This window comes from Mesoplodon bidens (genome assembly GCF_964165515.1).
Source record: "Mesoplodon bidens genome assembly, chromosome: 2".
Taxonomy (NCBI): domain Eukaryota; kingdom Metazoa; phylum Chordata; class Mammalia; order Artiodactyla; family Ziphiidae; genus Mesoplodon; species Mesoplodon bidens.
Genome location: NC_138177.1, coordinates 73,228,974 through 73,249,804, shown reverse-complemented (window position 1 = coordinate 73,249,804; position 20,831 = coordinate 73,228,974). Strand labels below are relative to the sequence as shown.

Here is a 20,831-nt window from a genome sequence, read left to right as displayed (position 1 = left end):
CTAGAGAAAGCCCACGTGCAGCAGCGAAGACCCAACATAGCCAAAAATAAATAAATAAAATTAAAATTAAAATTAAAAAATTAAAAAAAAAAAAAGAGCAGTGCCTGGGGAGAGGTAGGGGAAGAAGCCTGATGGGAATGGGCGAGGAGAGAATGGATGTTCAAGAGTGGAAGGAAGGAAGAGAAAAAACGTTTGGTTATGAAAAGGGGCAGGGATATTGTGTGGTAGCTGGCAATAGATAATCAGCGTCTTGAGAGTTTTCATAACTATGAGAGATGCTAGAATAAATTTCAATAGTGACAAAGAATGAACCAGAAGAGAAGGGGAAACTGAAATTTATTGAAGCCTTACTTAGTGTGTTAAGAGCTTTACAAACTTTCGTCCTCACAATGTTTTAAGGATCAGGCAATTGAGGTTCAATAACTTGCCCAAGATCATGCAGCTAAAGGTGGCAGAGCTGAGAGGCCACCCAGATTTTTCTGACCCTTCATGCCTCACCACCCCATTGCACAGGCGTACAGCCCCTTGTGCTCGAACAACTGGGACATGCCTTTGCCCTGGCCACAGGGCCCGTGGTGAATTAGAGAGAGTCACTCTCATGCTGGAGGAACAGGACTTTATTTTCCTCCTCCAACGCTGTAAGCAGGGGCATCTCTCCGCACAGCCTGAACACCCATGCAGCGCAGGACAGAAGGTCTCCCCAGGCTGGAGGGGCAGAGGCAAGCAGCAGGAGCCCCTAGAGGTAGGAGGGAAAGGGATACTTCTGGGGGTGTTCAGCAGGTTTCTTTTTGTGTCAGCCAGTGCAAGGGGGTGCTGGAGGCTGCTGGTCCCAACCAGCTGGTGCCTGTGGCCCCAGCATTCATCTGGATCTGTTCAGTGTGGGAGGATGCCCAGGTCAGAGCCCAGTCTCCTGGCTGCCCCCACTGAGGCTGAGGCTGTGGGGGCGGGTGCCGCGCTCCAGCCTGCGGCCAGACAGGAGGCGTCTCAGGGAGGAGCCGGAGCTGAGGTCGCCGCAGCTGCGAAGGTGGAGGCTCTCTCGGCCTGGCCGGCCCCATGGGCTCCGGGGCACCTAGATGGGGCCACAGGAAAGAGCATCAGTGTGGCCCCACCTGAAGCACCAGGCTTTCCTGGGTGTCTTCCCTGGATTCCCTCACTCTACCTGCTTATGTCCATGGGCTCCATTCCCATTGGGGTCTGGGGCCTTCCTAGACATCTGGAGGAAACGAGTGACCAAGCCCCGGCCTGGCCAGCTGCCCTTCAGGTCCCCCAGGGAGTGGGCAGGTGCAGGGCCTGAGGGCAGGGGGACCTTCTGGAAGGTGGGCACAGGGTGCCGTTTCTCGGCTGAGCGGGCACGTAGCAACTTGGGGGAAGGGCAACGGGCTAGACGGAAGAGGCAGGCTTCAGAGCAGAGCCCTGGAGAGACAGAGGGAGAGGGAGAGTGGGTAGAATGGGAGGTGCAGAGAAGGCCAGGCAGCACTCCCCTACCCCCTGCTCCCTGGGCACCAACCATATGCTTCACCTGTATCTGCAGAGGAAATGGAAGCAGCTTCTTCCTCAAGCACTTTGGTATAAAGGTCCCTGAATTCAGCTGAGAAGGAAGAGAGAGACAGGGACTGAGTGGGAGCGCTCAGTGGATGCGCCCGCCAATCTCACGGCCCTCCTGAGAACTCAAGCCCAGCTTCCACACCCCATGCCCAACCAAGGGGGCATCATCTCTGCTCAGGTCCGCCAGCAACTAGATGGTACGATCCACCAAATCAGGGACTAAGGCGCTATCGTGCCCTGCTGCGGCGTCTCCAGTACGTGGCACGTAATGGTAACGACAAACACTTTCTGTGCCCGGGCTGAGCATTTGACCTGCATCTCTCCTCAGTAACTCCACAGTACCTATGGTGAGGTACTGTTATTATACCTGTTTTACAGGTGAGAAACTGAGGCTTGGAGAGGGTAGGTAACTAGCCCAAGCTGGGAACTGTAAGACTGCGTTCCAAAAACCAAATCCTCTTCTTTTAGCCATTAAACTGTTGATGTATTTCTAGGAGGGGACATAAGAAGTGTCTACTGCAGGAGTGAATTCACCCATTCTTCCTCCCCAGGGACCTCAACAGTGTCCCAAATCCTGGTGGGTATCGCTGGCCCTCTAACTCCCAGTGCCTGCCCTCTCCTGAACCTTGTGGCGGCTCACCGGTGTTGCTGGAGGTGGTGATGCCCGGGTCACTGTGGGACCGTGGCAGCAGCAGCGGTGGTCGGGGAGCCGGCTGAGGAGGCCGGTGCCCCGGTGGGGTGAGGGAACCTGAGCTATCGCTGAAGCGGCGAGCCGGGGGGAGGGGGAGAGGGGCTGCAGCTGGCCGGCTGCCTCCCCGGGGGACCCGCCGCCTCAGCTCGGGGAAGCAGGGTCCCACCCAAGGCGGCCAGCCCTCCAGCCGGTGGCAGCTTCGGGCAGCTGTGGGGGCACCCAGCGGGGGTGGGGCCTCGGGGGCAGAGCAAGAATAGGAGCGGGCAGCTCTCGGGGGCCGCCGGGGCAGGGGGCTGTCCTCAAAGGGGCCCCGCAGGCCGCAGTCCAGGCTGAGGCAGTAGCCGGCGCGGCTGCGCTGAATAGAGCGGAAGAGCACGTAGTCAACGGAGCGCACGGAGCCCTGCAGCTCCAGCAGGCACGAGTCCTCCGACGGGCTGGAGCCCCCCGGGAGGTCACCGATGGCTGACAGCACCAGAGACCCGCTGTCCATGGACACTGTGGGTGGTAGGGGCTGCCGGGTAGCACCAGCCTGGCCCGGCTCAGGCGGTTCCTCTTTTCTCAGGCCCAGCCTCTTGCGGGCCATCCTGCCTCCAGTTTTATCTCAGAGGAGACAACTAAGCCCAGGATTGCAAGAAGCCCCAGCCCTCATTTGTTCCTCAACCACCAACTCGGTCTCGTCTCTCCCCCTCTGCCCCCCACACCCAGCTCTGCTATCCCAGGCATCCCAGACCTTGTCCACCCTCCCCACTTTCTGCTCACCATCTACAATGGAGGCCACTCGCTCACAGATGCAGGAGCCATCATGAAGCTGAGGATCAAACAGAGTGGCCTGCAGAAGACACAAGGGTCAAGGGTCAAGCCCTACACACTGATTAGGCCATCCCATAGGCTGGACAGAGCTCTAGAGACCTAGATTCCAGTCCAGCTTTGTCACTTTGTTCAAGTCACTTATGTGGGCCTCAGTTTCCACATCTGTAAAATGGAAACAACAGTTCTTACCCCCCCACCACCTCGCCAAGCTATCAGGCAGATCAAAGATGACAGTGAATGTGCTAGTGCCATAAAGATCATGAGAACTAGTGTTATCTTTATCCAGTAACAGCAGCTCACCCAGCTTTTCAGGCTCTGTCTCTGACTCCCCAGCCCACACCAAGCCCTGCTCTCACCTGGCTGTCTCCTCGTAGCCCCATGACGGCCTCATAAGAAGGGGGGCAATCAGTAGGATACAAGGGCACCGGGCTGTCCATGGAGCCGTTGTAGGTGATGCTGGCAGGATGAGGGAGAGGGTCAAAGCCTGGGAAAGAACTCCTATTCCAAAAAGATCCCTCCCCACCAATCCCCGGCCTCAGCCCCAGTCACCTTCTTTAGTTTCCCCCCAGATTCCACCTGGCCTCACCTCTGTGCATCTGTTTCTGAGCTGCAGGTGTACTCTGGGGGATAGTAGGGCGGCGGGGGCACAGGCGGTACAAATTCCTCCAAGTCCAGCATGGTGTGTAGGAGAGGGGCTGGGAGCGAGGATGTACAGCCCAGAGGCCCCAGAGGGCCTGAGACTGAGCGCTCAGGGGCCAACTGCTGGAGAGCAAGCAAGTCAGCAAACTTGGTTTCTGGGAATACAGCTCCTTGGCTCCCAAACTCCTCTCTCATCTACATTTTCTGGCCCCACCCCCTCCAAGAAGCTCAGTTCTGGCCCCTTTGCCAAAACCAGTTCCTCCTCTAACCCTGCCCCAGCCGAGGACCTTCAGCTCTTGCCCTGCCCATCTAGAAAGTCCTCCTCTACATGGACCTTTCTGCACCCAAAATCACTATCTGTTCTCTGTCCCCACCAGAACATCAACCCATTATCCCCACCCCCATCTAAGACCTTCCTGACTCCGCCCAACTTTTAGTCCCACTTTTCAATGCCCCCAGACTGGCATCACGTACTTCTCTTACTCCCTGTCATTTCTCTCCTCACTCTCCTTTGGACCCCCTAAATATCCCTGCAACAGACATGCCTAATAGGTGACCCACAGTGCCTGGTGCTCAAAAGCCAGCACTGTATTCACCCCTCAAGCCCAATCCCAGCACACACACCCTGCCCACATCCTGCCTTATCGGCCTTGACCCCGGCTCCCCACTCACCGTGTGCACAAGGTCCAGGGAGAAGATTTGGATGCAGCAAACAATAGCAGAGAGAGTACAGATTACGGCGGCACAAACCGTGAGCCCACAGACGCTAAAGAGCAAGTTCTGGGGAAGGCAAGAGAGAGAGAGGGATGTGAGAGGCGCCTGGGGTGTAGTAAACCCCACATACTCGGGGCCTGTGAGGACTCCAGGAGGCAGAAGGGTGAGAACCAGGAAGATGGTGGGAGAGGAAGGCATGGCGGACGGGGGGAGGGGGGGTGCATGCTCACCTTGAGGGCCCCTCGGGCTTCATCACAGGTGGAGTTAGGGGCAACTTTCAGTTCCTGCCCTGACTCTGGACAGGGCCGCAGTAGAGGAACAGGAGGGCAGCACACACAGACCTTTCCGTCCTGAGTGGGAGTGGAGAGGGTGAGGCAGCCTGAATCAGGACAAGCCCAGGTTGTCCTGCACACCTCCCCCAACCAGCACTCTCAGGCTCTCTTTCCTCAAATCTCACCAAGATGCATTCTTGGAAGTCTCGGGCCAGCTGAGCGTTTTTACAGGAGAGAACAGAGCCAGCCATGCTGAGCATGACACAGAGCACCGAAAGCAAGGAGAAGAAGGAAATCTGGGGGAAACAGGGCACAGACTCAGGGCTGGGACCCCAAGAGTACCCTCTACCGCAGATGGAGCCACCCTCCTTCACAGACATTTGTGCCTGGACAGCATGAATGGGAGAGTCAATTCCCTTTTGGAGGGCTTAAATAGGCATCCCCTAAGGTGCTGGGCACCTGCCTCCCCGTGGGCATCAGACCCTGGCACCTACCACTAGAGTGAACGGCCGCTTCCAAGACACAATGCCAACCACCCCGGAAAACGCCAGCTGGGGATAGAGTGGGCACAGGCTCAGCCTGACAGGGGAGGCACCGGAGTGAGCCCCTCACCACAGGGTGCACCCAGTTCTGTAAGGAGGAGGAGGACCAGGAGAGGGAGGAGAGGCCAGGATTTGGACTGGCAGCTGGTGTGGAGGGGTGGGGCCCGAGGAGCCTCCCCCACCCAACAACTGTGCACCCAACTCACCGAGAATCCAGCCCAAGACGGGCAGGATCTCTTGACGCTCTCGGTGGTGGTGACAGATGAGGCCACCATGCTGAAGGTGACCACCAGGATGCCCAGGAGCACCTGAGCCAGCCCCAGCGTGAGCAGAGCCTGCAGCCAGGGTCGGTGGAGACGGAGGTGGGTAAGGCCCCGGGTGCTAGGCCGGCTAGTCAGCGAGCGGCTGGAATCACTAGGCGAGGGCATCATGCCTGCCGCCCGGTTGCCTGAGCCTCGCTCGGCCCCCCCTGACGCTTGGGAGCATCTCAGAGGCGCCCGAGGCCCCGTCCTTCCTCCTCTCCACCCCCCTCGCTCTAGACCCCACTCCCTGGCTGGGTCCCCCGGGGCATGGCCCGGGGACTCCAGCTGAGGAGGGGGCCAAGGGAGGGGCGTCACGGAGGGGCCCCGGAGTGCTCCCTCCCCACCACGGGCACTGGACGGGCACCGTGCCCGGGACGGCAATGAGGACGCGGGGGCACCGGCTCATCGCATCTCCCTAGAGAAGAGAGGCGCCGAGAAGGGCCGGTCCGGGAGTGAACAGAGGGCGGCGGTCCGGAACCCTGGGAAGGGTGGGAAGGGTGAAGGCGAGAAGGATGGGAAAGAAGTCTAGAGAAGAGGGGAGAGGCGGCGTGACTCTAAAGGCGCGGTCGGTGTGCCCTCAGTGTCCAGTGGGATCCGAGGCTGCCTGGTGGGGAGAGGCTGCGGCGGCGCCGCCGCCTCCTGGGTCGCCAGCCCCGCTCCCCTCCCCACCACACCCCCGCTCCCCCGGCTCGGCTGCAGCAGGTCCGGGACTGGAGGCGGGGGATGGGGATGGGATGGTGCGGGAGGAGGGGCATGGTGCGAGGGCCAGCGCAGCGCAGCGCACCGCGGGAGTTGTAGTCCCCGCCAGAGACCCTGTGGGAGGGGGAGAGGGAAGGAGGGAGGGAGGGAGAGGGAGAAGGGGAGAGGGAGGGAGGGAGCAGTAGGCAGGGTTGCAGGGCCAGCTGGCCGTGGGAGCTAACAACGCTTTCGGCTCCCATTTGAGCCCCACCCAGCCTCTCAGGCCCCTCGGCCTGCTGTGTTCCCAGCAGAAGTAGCGGCTTCTTCCCTGTCATTAACGGAGAGGGGTAGGGAGCTGGGCTCCCTGGCAGCTCCTCGTGGACTTCCCTCCCTCTTCCTGCGCGCCGTCCCATCCCCGAGAGCTCTCCATTTACACTAAGGCCAGGTCAGACCTTCCCTCTGGAGTCCACATTCTGCTTCCATTCTAGTCTCCTCCACTTTCTCTTCCATAATGCCTAGTTCCCATTAAAATTCTGGAAACGGGGTGATTTGTGTTCCAGTTCCACTTTCTTTTTATTTAAATAACCGAAGCAACAGCCTTGGCACAGCAGAAGGAAGCTGGGTTGGGGTGTGGAGAGGTGGCAGCAGTGTGGCCTGATGGGGGGAAGGGGAGTGGGAGGGAAGCAGTGACTGGGTCACACTGGGCTCCCCACACCCTTAAGTCAGGTTCAGCAGTCATGGCTGTGAGACTGGGGGCACTATAGTGAAGACATCAAGTAGTGACGTCTCATCAAGTCCCAGAGACCTCAGGGATGGGGGCTAGGTCACCTCCCCTAAGTGGCAGGGCCAGGGCATCCCAGTTAGGGGTCACGGTGCCCGGAAGGCATTTTCAGCAGCCCCAGCGGCTGCACTGGCAGCTGCGGTTCGCACCGCAGGGTTGGAGAAGACACCAGCTGCAAACTCTTGCTGGGCTTTCTGAAAGCTGGCACCTGTGCGGCGATACAAGGAGTGGATCTGCAAGTAGAGACATAGACTTTACAGCACGTTCTGGCCACTGTTATCCCACTCCAATCTAACGCCATCACCACCACTCACCAGCCTGCAGCTCTAGCTTTTCCCTTGTGGCTCCCTACCAACCCACACCCACACATACCCCACAACACCCGCCTCCCAGGTCCATTAGCTGAGAACCCGTCTGTCAGCCTGGCCCTCCCCAGTTGCTCCTGAATGTTCCACCCATGCCCCTAGGGACACGTGATCTCACTCTCCTGGCCCCATCTACAGCCCCTCACCCGCTTTAGCATCACAATTCCCAGCACGGCAATGCCAGTGAAGAACAGGGCAACCAGCAGCATGAGCACAGCTACAGCTGGGTTGGGCTTCAGCACCACCAGAGCAGAGATCCAGCCACTGTAAGGAGGGGAAAGTATATGGAAGTGAAGGGAGGCTGCTCACAGCTGGGTCTCTATCCCCCCAGCTTCTCCACTGGTTATGTCTTCCCACCAGGGGCCGTTTTCCTGTCAGTCTGGCAGCTTTCCATGCACCGCAATCCCAAACTACACCTACTCTCTTCACAGTTTAATCCCAGCTTCTGAACGATCAGCTCCCAGCTCTCCAAGCTCTTCCAGACATCCTCACTCCAAACAGACCTTTCTGTTGAGGATTCTTCCTCTTCTCCAACCATGGTTACACATGTCTCCTCCAGGAAGCCTCTTCAGATTGACCACAGCCATCTTTCCCTTAATCTATGTCTGCTGAGAGTTGTGTCTGGGCTCTCTATCATGGAGGACATCTTGTCTCTCTGGTTAAATTAGCACCTCCCAAGGATAAAAACCACATTTCCTTTTTCTGAACAACTCCTATGCCAGTACCCAAGGCTGACTTGGTCTACAGGAGTGGGAGGAAGGGGTGAAGGTAGATGGCAGCCTCACAGACCTGAACCCCCAACCTGGGATGCCAATGGCCTGGAGGACAAACAGAACATCCTGGACGAAGAAAATGAAGAAGAAAACGAAGAAATTGAATGAACTGTCACTCCTGCAAAGAGAAAGAAAGGGAAGTGTAGGCAAAGAATTAGGGTTGGAGAAGCAGAATGGGACCCATCCAAGTCCCCTCCCTGCCACCACCCCCACTCCCCCTTCTTACCGGAAAGCCTTATACATGGGGCGGTACCAACAGACGAAGGAGCAGGGGGTGAAAAGGAGGATCCAGAGGATAGAGAGCCCAAAGCCTGAGCCATTGCTGGTCTCCACACAGAAGCTGGCCAGGCAGGCAAGAAAATTCAGGAGAAGAGCCAGAGTGCTGCCTAAGGGTTAGAGGAACAGGATGATGGGTCAGTGAAAGCTCTTTTCCCTAGAAGCCCACCCCACAGCCCTCACCAAATGTGGCAGACTAAGGAGAGGAAGGCGGCTTCTGCCTTCACAGGATCCTCAGCAGGGGAGACAGAACTAGCAAATCTCAATCATGTGTGATCCCCTTGGCAAAGACATTTAAAGGATTCAGAATACATTTATGCATAAGGACAGGGGGAAGGGGGAGAGGGCAAGAACATACATTTGCCAGAAGGCTGGAGAATAAGTTCTAAATACTATAAAAGGAGTAATCCAGGAAGATTCCTGGAGAAATGAGCCTTTAACTCAAATGCTGAGGATAGGTGAAGTGTCTAGTTCTGGGTGAGTGCGCTCCAGGAAAAGAAAGATGTACAAGTTACTACCTGTACTTTTCCTTCAAAAAGGCTTCTCACTACTCACACATCCAGAGGTAGTACATGGTGGATACTGTCTTCTGAAATTCCTGGGGGATCTCCATGGAGATATCCTGGAAAAAGCAGGGCTGAACTGGGCAAAAAGAAGGTAGAGGGGGCCAATTGTTCTGTCGAGCTGTAAGGCACAAAAAGAGCAGGAGGATCTCACAAGTGAGACAGAGACCAACAAATCACTCCCCCTTCCTTTCACCTCCGGGTCTTCTCTTCTGTTTCCAATTTGAGGGTTCAGAGAAACAAGGGCCAGTGGCAAAAGTTATATTAATACTGAGTGTTTATTATGACTTACAACTTCTAAGCACTGTGCCCAGCATTTTGTATAGATGACTTTGTTTAATCCTCACAACAATCCTGTCAAACAGGTACAAACATTACTCTCATCTTACAAGTGAGGAAACTGAGGCACTCAAGATTAAATAACTTGTCTAAGAGCTCACCCTTAATAAGACATAGCACCCAAATTCAAACTCAGCAGTCTGGCTCCAGTGCCCATGCTCTGAGGTCTTTTTTTGAGACTTCGAACCTGTCAGATGCCCTCCCCAACCGTATCAAGGACCCACTTACTAGCTGTGCCCCCGAGGGCAGCATGCTGGAGTTCTCTCTCCCTCCGGTCCAACTCCTCTGCCTTCCGGTTGAGCTCCTCCTGCTTCTTTAGCAGCTCAGCTGTGGCTGCTGCAGCTGAAGCCTGACCAGTATGAGCAGAGGCCAATGTGAGTCCTGAACCCCAGGGCTGGTCCCTCTCCTCAACCCCTACCCATACACCCCCTTTACCTGGGTGCTGTAGGAGCCATAGTTCTTGGGTTCTGTGGGGCTGAGCTTTCTCGAAGACTGCAAAGGGGGAGCTGAGGGTGGAGCTATCGGAACAGGGGCAGGAGGCTCATAGCTTGGTGGTGGCTGTTGAGTTTGGAAAAAACCTTAGGAATCATCTAGTCCTTCGTAACACAGGAATCTAGAGTCTATTTGAATACCTTTAGACCTAGAACTCATTACCTAAGGTGGCAGCCCCTCCCCCAGTTGTTAGAAAGCTAGTTCTTGTGTTTGTATCAGAGAACTCTTTTACAACCTGCAGCAGCCCTCATAACCCCTCACATCGAGTTCCTTACCCAGGACTCAAAGCACTCATCTACCGTATCAACCTCCTTAAACTTTTAAAAACTCTTACCTTTTTCTATTGCAGTGAGACAAACAGGTCTAGTCTTCTTTATCCCTTGTTTTCTAACTGTATACCTAAACATGGTTTGTTTTCTCCGCAACTCCAACCGGCCCCATCCCTTTTCTTCTTCAAAAAAGGCTCACCAGACAGGGTCTTCATCAGGCCCTGCTAGACTCCAGGTCCTCCCAAGACTGACATTTAGAGCTCAAACTGATGGATCCTTGGCCTTAGTGTCTTTAGGATTAGGCATCCCATGGCAGACTGGCCTCTCTCAGGGAGCTAAGATCACGGTGTTTCTTCCTTTGCGTGCAAAAAAGTCCCCTATACCCCAACAAAGTGGGCCTGTTGGCATACCCCACCCTTCCTCGCCCGCCCGTGCTCCCAGAATCTCACCTCCCGGGTCTCAAAAGGGTTGTAGACATCAAGCGTGGCATAGTGCGTGCTGGGTCGGTGCTGGATCACAGCTGGGTCCTGTGGGCAAAGATCTGGGGCTCAGCTGGCACCTGGTGCCTCTGGGGGCACTCACAGGGGCCTCTTCTCAACTGCTGTGGCTCCAAGGACTGCAGCTTGGGGGCCACGCTGTTGTCCCCATATTTGCCCCAATCCTTCACGCCACACTGCCAGTACCAGCTCCTTAAGGGGCAGGGCCCGCCCCCCCAGGATGCTCACTGGTTTGTAGTAGTCGTCACTCCCACGTGGCGGCCCTTCCTCGGGTCAAATGTCACGAACGGGAATACAAGTTAGCCCGACCCTCTAGACTCGAAAAATCACCCCAGCTGCCCCAAAGAGGCCGGCGCAAGTCACCTGAAAGGGGTTGTCAAGCTCGCCGGGCTCGGCGAAGGGGTTTCCACCGTCTCTGCTTTGAGCCATGTTTGCAACTTCGGCTTGGGCCGCCCCCTGCCCTCCACGCCCCTGCCGCGGCAGTGGCTCTCAGAGCTCCCTCCGCTCCTCTCGGTCCGCCCCGCTTCTCTGTGCACGGATTGGCTTTACACACCGGAAGGGTCACAAGGATCCCCGCAGCAGCAGGAGGGTTGCGCCTGCGTCTCGGTCAAAGGCAAAGAAGGAAGTGCCCCACGTGACACCTCTCACTCAGTCTCAGTAGCCAAGTACCGCCCCTTCCCCACGTGACTTCCCTCAATTAACGAACTACACCTCCCAGCAGGCCTCGCGTCAGAATCCCGGTCCCTCCTCGTCTTCCGAGACATACGACCGGGGTCTTCCGACCGGTGGTGGTACTCTCCCAGGAGCCCAGTTGAAAAAAATTTTTTTATCTGGACTTCGGGCTCTATCCTGGGGCCCAGCCTAAGAGCTACAGTAATCGAACCTCCTTCTCAAACCTTATCATTCCAGATAACCCTTCTCACCGTCAAGAAATGTTACCCACCACCACTCTCCTCCTGAGACAAACTGGACAGGTAAACTGGTAACCTGACTACAGTTAATTTTGGAGGATAAGATGGGACTCCCTTCGTTGCCAATCTTCTCATCCCTCCACCCCAGCACCCCCAAACCTCAAACTCCAGGGATGGGGGTCAGATGAAGCACGTCATTTTATTTCACAAAGACTGTACAAAATTCCTTATAAAACATGGGATAGATGCCATCTGGTTACCTCATTCTGCCCCTATCCAACTCAATTGTGAAGGGGCAAGTGAGGGTGGGAAGAGCGTGAGATGGAATAGCATTATGTACAAGGCAGGGGTTGAAGTGATAGGTCCAAGTTCTTTCATATTTACACTATTTCACATATTCACAGGTACATAGGGAGCCAGGAGGAAGGAGTGGGCTCCGGCTCTGTTCTCTTGTATAAAAAAGCACCAGTGTCCTGGACTGGACACCCACTGCTGTTAGAGTGGCAGAGGGGCCCAGGGCCTGATCGTCACCGACTGATATCCCGACTGGAGTCCCACAACTTGGCGTTAGGTGGCTCAGCCCGAAGGCGGGCGAAGAAAGGGTGTTGAAGGGCTTCACCCAAGGTCAGCCGCTTAGCAGGTTCATACTCTAGCATGCTTTCAATCAGATCGAAGAGCTGGTGGTGTTCCTCTGCCTCTGAGGTCAGATACCGCTGGTGGTGGAGGGCAGGAAAAAGGTGAGGCACGATGCCTTACAAACCCTGCGTTCTTCAAGGCCCTAGATTTCAATCCTGAAGGACCACGGCTCTGCTTGCTACCATTATGAATGACCACACCGTGACCATTTCTGATGTCACAGCTCACCCTACCTTCCCACTAGCACAATTATTCCTTCATACTCTTTGAAAGTTCTACTTGTATATCCTTGTCAACTTCATGAATCTTCTTTAGCTTGTCAGTAAAATGTAACCTCTTCAAAGGCAGTTTATTCTTTTTTGCCTGACCTAAAGAATCCAGGACATTGCTTTCATCTCTGGTTGGCTCAAGAAAAACATGGCTGTCTAACCTCATTCCCTCCATAAAACCACTCCCTCTTATCTCTCTTCTATCAACAAAGATGTCTTCTTTCAGTTTTCCTCCCCTTCTTTCCTAACCCTCTGCTTGTGAAATGCATTCCAGGGGCAAAACACCTTAAGAAGGAAGTGACCTCTGGGTGGTGGGCACAATTTATTCCCAGCCCGGCTCACCCGAAGTGGTTTGCAGTTTTCTCGAACGTAGCGCCCAGCTGATGTGTTCTCATCCCAATCCAGGCGACCCCGATAAAAATATTTCTGCTTCCTAGAGGGGAAGGGGGAAGTTGAGGAATCAGGAGGTTCCTCTTGTTGTGGGATGATTCCCTTACTCCCTCATCTCAAGAGTAGCTGAGGGGAGGGCAGGTGTCAAAGAAAAAAGAAAATGATGTGATAGAGACCAACTTTGCGGAGAGAAAAGGAAAAGGGTTCAGTCCCTCCCACTCGAGGTTCACCTTGTCTTTCGGATCATCCGGGAAGGGATAGGACCCAAGATCCTTTCCATCATGGCTAGATGTTCTCTGTTGTCATGGGTCTGGGAAACAAAGACAGAACTGAGCGTGGGACCGAGAGGGGATGCTGAGGTCTGGCCGCCAAGGAGATAAGCAATGTGGAGTGAGCAGGCAGCTCCTCAGCAGACAAGGAAATTAGGTAGGAGAATACCTAGTGGTCATATAAAACACCCCACCACTTACTTGGAAGAGGGTGAAGCCAACATAGTATTCGAAGATGATGCAGCCTATACTCCACACATCACAAGGCTGAGACCAGCCCAACTCTGGGTAGGAATGGGAAGGAAAAGGTACTATGAGGCTCAGGGGGCCCTATCCTCACCACCACACCCCCTCACATACTTGGACAACCTTGTCCTTCCCCCCTTACCGAGGATGACCTCTGGTGCTCGGTAATGGCGGGTGGAGACAATGGTACTATGGTGTTCATGGTCAAAGGTGGCACTGCCAAAGTCTACCACCCTCACAGCTGTGCTCTTCACACTGCGCTCATCTCGCTTCTAGGAGCAAAGCAGGAAGAACATGAACCTCTGCACCGAGACTGAGAATGAACAGACCGAGCTTCTACCACTATTCTCTAAAGTGCTTCTGAGCCTTAAAAAAACAACTCTGACCTCCTGCCTGCTCCCACACATGCCTTCTGCTTTACAGCCACCCCCATAGCCAGCAGACTACTTTAGGAGTGGGGGAGGAAGATGATTTAGGAATAACTGTGGAACAGCATGCAAGTCTCTATGCATCTGAAGAGTATACCCAAGTGACTAGCGTACAGTATTTCTGAAAATATATAGCAGGTAGCAAAGTGAGGAATAGCTTCCTTAGCTGAGATCTCCATGATCTCCAGTTAGTCAGTGGAGATGAGCTTTCCTTACAGAAAGAAAAGGAAGCCCAAACCAAGAACCTTGAAAGCATTTTCACGCTACTGGAAAGTTAACTGAGGTTCTTTTCCAAATTCTCTTCCAATTTGTCTTGTATCTCTCCCCTTCCAACTATTCTGGTGCTGCAGTTTTACTCAGTCAGAGCCAGAGCAGAAAATGTGGGAGAAAGAAGTAAAAGGGAGGACAGAAAGGGCTAAGAGAAAGGCAAAGTGGCATGGCCACCTGTGCCCACTGACCAAGGGGTGGACCCTGTCCATCTTACCTTCTCTAGGTTGTAGGTGAGTTCGTAGTCCGAATTCACAAACAGAATATTTTCAGGCTTGAGGTCCGTATGTGTCAACTTGTTATCATGGAGGACTGCAGAGGAGAAGGCCAGGTCAGGGTTGGTCCAAGTGGCCAGAGCTAACTGGTACCAGCTGACCCCAGGCTTGGTCACCTAGCTCAAAGCTGGTGAGAAGGCGGGTCCAGAAGCACTAGGCTGCTTTCTGCTCTACATCCAAACGAAATGCCTAGTCTAAGAAGGCCTGTACTTATTTAATTTTTGAATTTTATTTATTTTTTATACAGCAGGTTCTTGTTACCTGTTTTATACACATTAGTGTGTATATGTCAATCCCAATCTCCCAATTCATACCACCACCACCACCCCTGCCACTTTCCCCCCTTGGTGTCCATACATTTGTGCTCTACACCTGTGTCTCCATTTCTGCCCTGCAAACCGGTTCATCTGTACTGTTTTTCTAGGTTCCACATATATGCATTAATATACGATATTTTGCTCCTTCTGACTTACTTCACTCTGTATGACAGACTCTAGGTCCATCCACGTCAGAAGCCCTATACTTATTAACATCAGATATACATGTACTTCTCAACCAAAGTATAAAGATGGCTTGCTACGGGGTTTTTTTGTTTTTTTGTTTTTTTTTTTGCCACACCGAGTGACACGCGGCATCTTAGTTCCCCAACCAGGGATCGAACCCGCACCCACTGCAGTGGAAGAAGAGTCTTAACCGCTGGACTGCCACGGAATTCCCTATGGGTTGCATTTTTGCACTGACTTTGACATGTGTCTCTCTGACTCCTGTGAATTCAACTCTGTGAAACTGTACTGTTATGAAGACTCAAGAGGAAGTACGTACTAGTCCCTACCTGGCCCCTTGGCTGCACTACTCCCTGCTCTTGCCTGGTTTGCTGCGAACAGAGAGCATTCTCAGCTCAGACAAATGTAAACCTCTAGCTCGAGGAATCTTTTTGTCTCTTTGTGCTTGCTGCCTGACTTACACTTTCCCAAGGAAGGGGAATAAAGGAAAAAAGAGTTAATTAGGTGCTTTGACTTCAAACACTTTCTCTTCCAGCTCCTGCTAGGTTCAATGTGGAGTAAGAGCAATCAGTGATGGTAAGGACATCAGTGAAGGAGTTAAGTCAGAAGAGAAAGAGATGTCAACATGATAGTGAATAAAAGAACTGCAGATAATTGAGTTGACTGTTTAGGGGCTTCAGCAGTGCACAACTGAGACAGAAGAGGTCCAATGGAGGGAGGGGCTGCCCCAGAGTCCGCCTCGGCCCGCCCCACTCACACTTGACGGCCTGGCACAGCTGGAAGGCCATGTGGCGCACTTGGTGGATGGGGTAGGGCAGGTAGTTGTTGTCTTTGAGGAAATCGAAGGTGCTAAGGCCCAGAAGCTCAAAGGAGATACACATGTGGCCATGGTAGTCAAACCAGTCAAACATCTGGACACAGAGGCTGGGAAGAGAGATGGGGGAAGGGGATGTCTGATGAGCTCCCATCTGCCCACCACCCCTCCAACAAAGAGGGACTGCATAGCTGTTGATTCCACATACTTGTATAAAAACATGCCAGCTATTATCACCAAGAAAATTCAGTTCAGCTAAGCAGTGGCCTTTCTGGCAGACCCAAGGAGAGAAGTACTACCTGCGAAACTTCAAACCATTTTCCTGCAACATTTTAAATAGTTAAAAAAAGTTCTATTTGCTGAGGAGCTGCCAAGCGCCAGGCTTCAGTGTGGACCGTATACTGTCAAACTGCCACTTCTGCATTCTGACCCCAACTCCCGCTCCTGAAATTCACTCACCATCAGCCATCATTGGGCCCATGTTTATACCTACTTATGTCTCTGCTTAATACTCTTATTCTACATTTGGATTATGGAATGTGTGTGATCAGAAAAATTACACATAAATGTCTGTGGCTTCATTAGCATAGTTCTAGGTATTAAAAGCACAACTAATTTTTTGATGAAAATGTTGATTCTCAGTCTCAGGGCCATTTCCAGGGCATATCCCTACTGAGGCCATCTTGGGTCGGAGCCAAACTGCAGAGCAATCTAACTGCCCTGAAAACAAGGGAAAGGATTAGAGAATGTCACAGACCTTCTCTTCCTGCCCTAATGTTCTACTACTCTAAGATGATGAACAAAAGATGGATGGATGAGAAGGTCTACAACTCCCCTGCCTGTCTAGTCCAGGTCGGGAAGGTTTTCCTGTATAGGGGTGGAGCCTCTCAGACTCCCCACATACTCCTTCACTCACTTACTTCTTGTTGTCAGGGTCCTTCTCATTGATTTTCTCCAGCACATTGATTTCAAGTCGAGCTGCTTCCTTGTACTTTTCCACATTTTTAATGATCTTCAGGGCAACTCGAGCTCCGCCCCTATAGGATGGCAGGAGAGGCTTTTGCTGGAATCTCAAGAACATCTCAGACTGAACAGGGCTGCCTGGGGATTAAGATATCCTACCTATGGCTCATTAGCAAAAAAGCCCTAGATAACCCTCACTACCTCTTTATGGCTACCAGGTGTGGAGTACAGAGGGGGGCTGACAGTTACCTGCGATGGTCAACACATTGTACAACTCGGCCGAAGGTCCCCTCTCCCAAGGTGCTTACAATTTCATCTGAAATGAAAAAGAGCAGGGTCGGGGAGAGGGAGGGAGAGAAGGTGGGGAATGAGCTGAGTTCGAAGAAAAAAGGGTACAGCAACCTGGGGTGAGGAGATGAAGGAAGGGGGAACAGATACAGATGGTCACAGGGGAAAAAAACCCCTGCATGATTCCCACCACCTTTAACCCAGGGGCCATGAGAGCTGGGAGTGGACAGCAGAGGTCAATTCTCAACAGCAACTCAAACCACCCAGATAAACAACACCACTGAGAAAAGGCAAAAGAGGCTGTGACTTGGGTTGGCTCGGGACGTTAGGATGGCTATGGGACCATTACAGGCTATAGGATTGTTACGATTTGGCTTGTACATCGCTCTTGTAGCCAGTCCCCGACGTGGTAGATGAGGTGGCCCTCAGCGTCGTCCTCTACACTCTTGGCTCTCCGGCTGCTGTGCTGCTGTCGGGGGGCGGGGGGGGTCGGAGCAAGCCAGGTGTCGGAGCGGGGGCCGGAGGGAGGCGGGGTGGGTGGTGGAGGGGTCACCGGTCACAGGCGCCCAGCCAGGGGGGACAGACGATGATGGGGGACAGTGGAAGGGAACACGTCAGATGCAGTAAGTTGGATCGGGGTGAGAAGAGAGAGCGGCGCATAATCCCAAGTCCCCAAAACCAAAATGGGAAAGGGGGGAGGCACGGGCAGAGCAGAGAAGTGGTGTCGTTGCCAATGTCACCCACAACCCCATGCTCTACACGATGCCCTTCCAGGCGGGCACAGGTCTCCCCTTGCCCCCACCCAAGCCCACCTGCTGACGGGGCCATGGAGTACATGGGGGAGAAAGGCAGTTCACAAGCAAGGTCCCCATTAGAAAGTGGAGGCCTTGGGGGGTGGAGGAGCTGCTCCCAACACAATAAGCCCAGCATGCCAGGGAGGGCACTGGGGTTCACAAATGCTCTGTGCCCATCAATCTCCAAAGCAGATTCCAGGGCCCTCCAAGAGTCGGAGAGCTTCCAAGAGAGTAGACAGACTCAGTGCCCACCTTACTGTTCATGCCCCAAATGCTCAGATGAGAACAAGGATACTTCTCACTTACCAGGGTCCCAGAGAGCTGAAGAAGAGTGGGGAGAGGAAGGGCCTGGGCTGACACTCACCGAAGATGAGCGGCTGAATGTCCGGCTGCGCCGCCTCCGCCGTCTGTGCTTCCTACGGCTGCTGCGCTGGCTGCGGTAACTGCTGTTCTCCCGATGATATTCGTAGGAATGCCGGTAGTCTGTGTCATAGTAGGCTTCTCCCCGATCCCGGCTGTAGTCGTTGCGCCTGTAGCTGCCACAGTATCGCCGGTCATACGCCCTCCGGTCGGATGAACGATCATCATAGCTGCTGTTGGACAACAAACACCCATTAAGTGCATCTGTTCAGGCCACATTCCTTGTCATACAACTCCCTGGGAGGGCCTCCTCCTCCCCTCCAGTGATGCAATGGAATAAAGAGCCATTTCTTTTTTAAGGTATTCCTGACTGATATCCAGCTTTGCTCCAAACTATCCCTAACCCATCCCTCCCACTGAGCATGTTGCTAAGTTATTAAAACCATGGAGACCTACCTCTGTCTTGTCTATTAGCTCATTAGTTACCTCTAGCCCCTAGTCCTTTGCACTTGCTTTCCCTTTGTCTGGGACACTTCTCTCGTCTTTCAGACAAGCTTAGATGTCACGTTCTCTGGGACGTTTTCCTTGAACTACACATCTTGCCAACCAAACCTGTTGGATGCTATCTCAGCCCCCTACTATATACTTCCCCTGTGATAAGACTCTTAACACCACAGTGTAAATGGGTTATTTTGTTCTCCGTTTTGAGCATCACCTTCCACCAGCTACTTAGTTTGAAACCAATAAATCTTTGTTGAATAAATAAATAAGTGAGTGGGCCAAGTGTGAGTTTCTCTTCCTGAAGCCTCACCTCCGGGAACGGACATGGTAGCTGTCTTCCCGTCGGCGCCGCCGTGTCCGGTCACTGCTGCTTGACCAGGAGCGGCTTCTTCGTCTCTTATGCTTTCGGCTCCGATAGTGTTCATGGTAACTCCCCCGGCTGCCTCTCTCTGAAGAGTGGTACCTTCGAGGATGAGGCATCTGGAAGGGAAGGAAAAGTAGCAATAGTGGGGCGAGCTCTGAGTTTTCAGAAGTCCCCTCCAAGGACTGGCTGCTCCAGAGATGCTAAGCTGCTTTCTGCTCTTCAATTTCTACTTTTTTTTTTTAACCACTCACAACTTCCTCAGTCTTCCTCTGTGCTTACAAGTCCTCCTTAATGAAGTATATATATTCACCTACTAACTCTACCCAAAAACTTTAGGAATCTTCCCCCCCCCCCCCAGCTCGTTGCTCTATTCTGATTTTCCTCAAACTTGCCTTCATGAAGACACTCAGGTCTGGGCCACAGCTCATTACAGTTGAGACTGTGTAACTGATGAAGACTGCAACAGTTCATCATTGGCTGGTATCTAGGATAGATCTATGCCACGCTAAGTTCCTCATAACTCAACAAAATAATGCTTTACTACAGACTATTATCACAAATGCTTTACAATCATTAAAAGTGTATCTTATCTCCCCAAATAGGCCATTCATGTCCTGAAGGCAGGAATCCAGTTTCCCAGGTTTCTACATATAGCTGTATAAACCAAATATAAGCAAGTTACAGGGATCTGGGTCTGGCTCCTTGAACTATCTTAATCATTTCTCACATCACTGGCCAAATCCCCCTTGAGTGGTTTTAAATACATGTGGCTCCAAGCTGCAGTCAGCTTCCCATCCAGCCCCTCCCCTTTTATGCTTACTAAGTACAGAATAACTGGTTTTTAATTAATATCAGCACCAGTTGGCTAAAAGCTGGCCACCTTCTGGTTATTGGAATTGGAATGGCATGGTGCACAAATCCTTTTTTTCCTTCAAGGAAAGAATCAGAGAGTAATCACTGTCACAATCCAGGAAGATGAGGAGGGCAGAAAGCAATTACATAGGCCCAGGGACAGAAGTCTTGTTGGGCGGGGGTAGGATTAGGTGTGGAAAAGGCATGACTCCAACATCTGGCTCCCATTCTGAGCTACTTCTCAAACTGAGGAGGGTGGCATTTGATTCATTCCTGGCCTAACAGGGCTTGTTGGAAACCAAGAAGATGCAAGCACAAGACTCTCCCAGTTAATCCAACCTTGCTTAGCACAGCCACATAAATGTCATCTCACCATATACATACTGCCACCAAAGTCCCTCACAGGCTGTCCTTCTCCACATTCCTCCAAGGATCTCCAGCCTGCAACCTTTCTCAACTTGTGCATCTTTTTTTTTCTCTTTCTCACTCAGAAAATCCAGAAATAACTCCTAGGGTAAAACTCTTTCCACATCCTCCAAGTGACACGGTGGTGTCTTCCCCTTTTCCGGCTTTGGTCCAACTTTGATATTCTGCTCTTTCTCATCTCTGGAACCACTCCTATCCGTACTCCATCACCCCTTCTCCTACTCTGATCCCTCCCAACTTCCCCACCTGTCTTCCAGAATACATCTAGGGCAGGTCGACCTTCCATCTCATCTTCCTACTCCTCACCTCTGCCACTTCCCAGCTCTCAGCCCTCCCCCTCTCCTAATTTCGCCCCGACCCCTTGCCCCCAATCCAATCTTCTTCCCGCCCGCCCTGCGGTCGCCATCTTTCCGCGCGGCCCCGCGGCCCGCCAGCCCGCGCGCTCACCGTTCTGGCGGCGAGGCCCGTGCGCTTGTCCCACAGGAAGTCCGTGATGGCGGCGGCACTGAGGCCGGAGTCCCGGCACCCCCGCGGCGACGAAGTGCGGCTCCACCCCCCTAACCCGAGACCCTGGGACCTCCCGCCTAGTTCCCGGGCTCCGATCCAGTCCCGCCCGCCCCGGCTCCGTCCCCGCCCCCAGGATCCGCTTGGCGCCGCTCGCACCGCCCCCGCCCGGGGCCCGATCCCAGCTCGGTCTCCGGCTCTGGCCTCTCCGATCCGCCGCCGC

At 53.4% G+C, this 20,831-nt stretch overlaps 2 protein-coding genes across 11 annotated transcripts; both read right to left on the bottom strand.

The window, feature by feature from the left end:
• Positions 1-319: 319 nt before the first annotated feature.
• ENTREP3 (endosomal transmembrane epsin interactor 3) lies at positions 320-6,217 on the bottom strand. Of its 4 annotated transcripts, none has more exons than XM_081226490.1 (12): positions 5,420-6,217; positions 5,166-5,222; positions 4,857-4,967; positions 4,630-4,749; positions 4,358-4,465; positions 3,633-3,808; positions 3,403-3,502; positions 2,996-3,065; positions 2,186-2,731; positions 1,520-1,588; positions 1,160-1,413; positions 320-1,069 (listed from the first exon to the last, which is right to left on the bottom strand). In XM_081226490.1, exons 1-12 carry the CDS (start codon positions 5,642-5,644, stop codon positions 896-898), a joined length of 2,010 nt encoding a protein of 669 aa, XP_081082616.1. In that variant the 5' UTR covers positions 5,645-6,217; the 3' UTR covers positions 320-895. The 4 variants fall into 4 exon arrangements, with proteins under 4 accessions (XP_081082616.1, XP_081082617.1, XP_081082618.1 ...); XM_081226491.1 differs by having other exon boundaries at positions 3,633-3,805; XM_081226492.1 differs by lacking the exon at positions 5,166-5,222.
• A 540-nt stretch (positions 6,218-6,757) lies between these two features.
• Positions 6,758-20,831, bottom strand: LOC308613183 (dual specificity protein kinase CLK2). 7 transcript variants are annotated; one of them, XM_081226233.1, is made up of 20 exons: positions 20,552-20,815; positions 18,773-18,942; positions 17,966-18,194; positions 17,189-17,276; positions 16,769-16,835; positions 16,477-16,593; positions 15,500-15,666; positions 14,182-14,276; positions 13,412-13,541; positions 13,225-13,307; positions 12,985-13,064; positions 12,707-12,797; positions 10,501-10,578; positions 9,726-9,848; positions 9,519-9,639; positions 8,944-9,072; positions 8,339-8,498; positions 8,129-8,230; positions 7,486-7,603; positions 6,758-7,207 (listed from the first exon to the last, which is right to left on the bottom strand). In XM_081226233.1, the coding sequence occupies exons 2-20, from the start codon at positions 18,940-18,942 to the stop codon at positions 7,061-7,063; spliced, it is 2,295 nt and encodes a 764-aa protein (XP_081082359.1). In that variant the 5' UTR covers positions 20,552-20,815; the 3' UTR covers positions 6,758-7,060. The 7 variants fall into 7 exon arrangements, with proteins under 7 accessions (XP_081082359.1, XP_081082357.1, XP_081082353.1 ...); XM_081226227.1 differs by lacking the exons at positions 6,758-7,207; positions 7,486-7,603; positions 8,129-8,230; ... (3 more) ...; positions 9,726-9,848; positions 10,501-10,578 and adding an exon at positions 11,642-12,172 and having other exon boundaries at positions 20,552-20,831; XM_081226228.1 differs by lacking the exons at positions 6,758-7,207; positions 7,486-7,603; positions 8,129-8,230; ... (3 more) ...; positions 9,726-9,848; positions 10,501-10,578 and adding an exon at positions 11,642-12,172 and having other exon boundaries at positions 17,189-17,273; positions 20,552-20,831.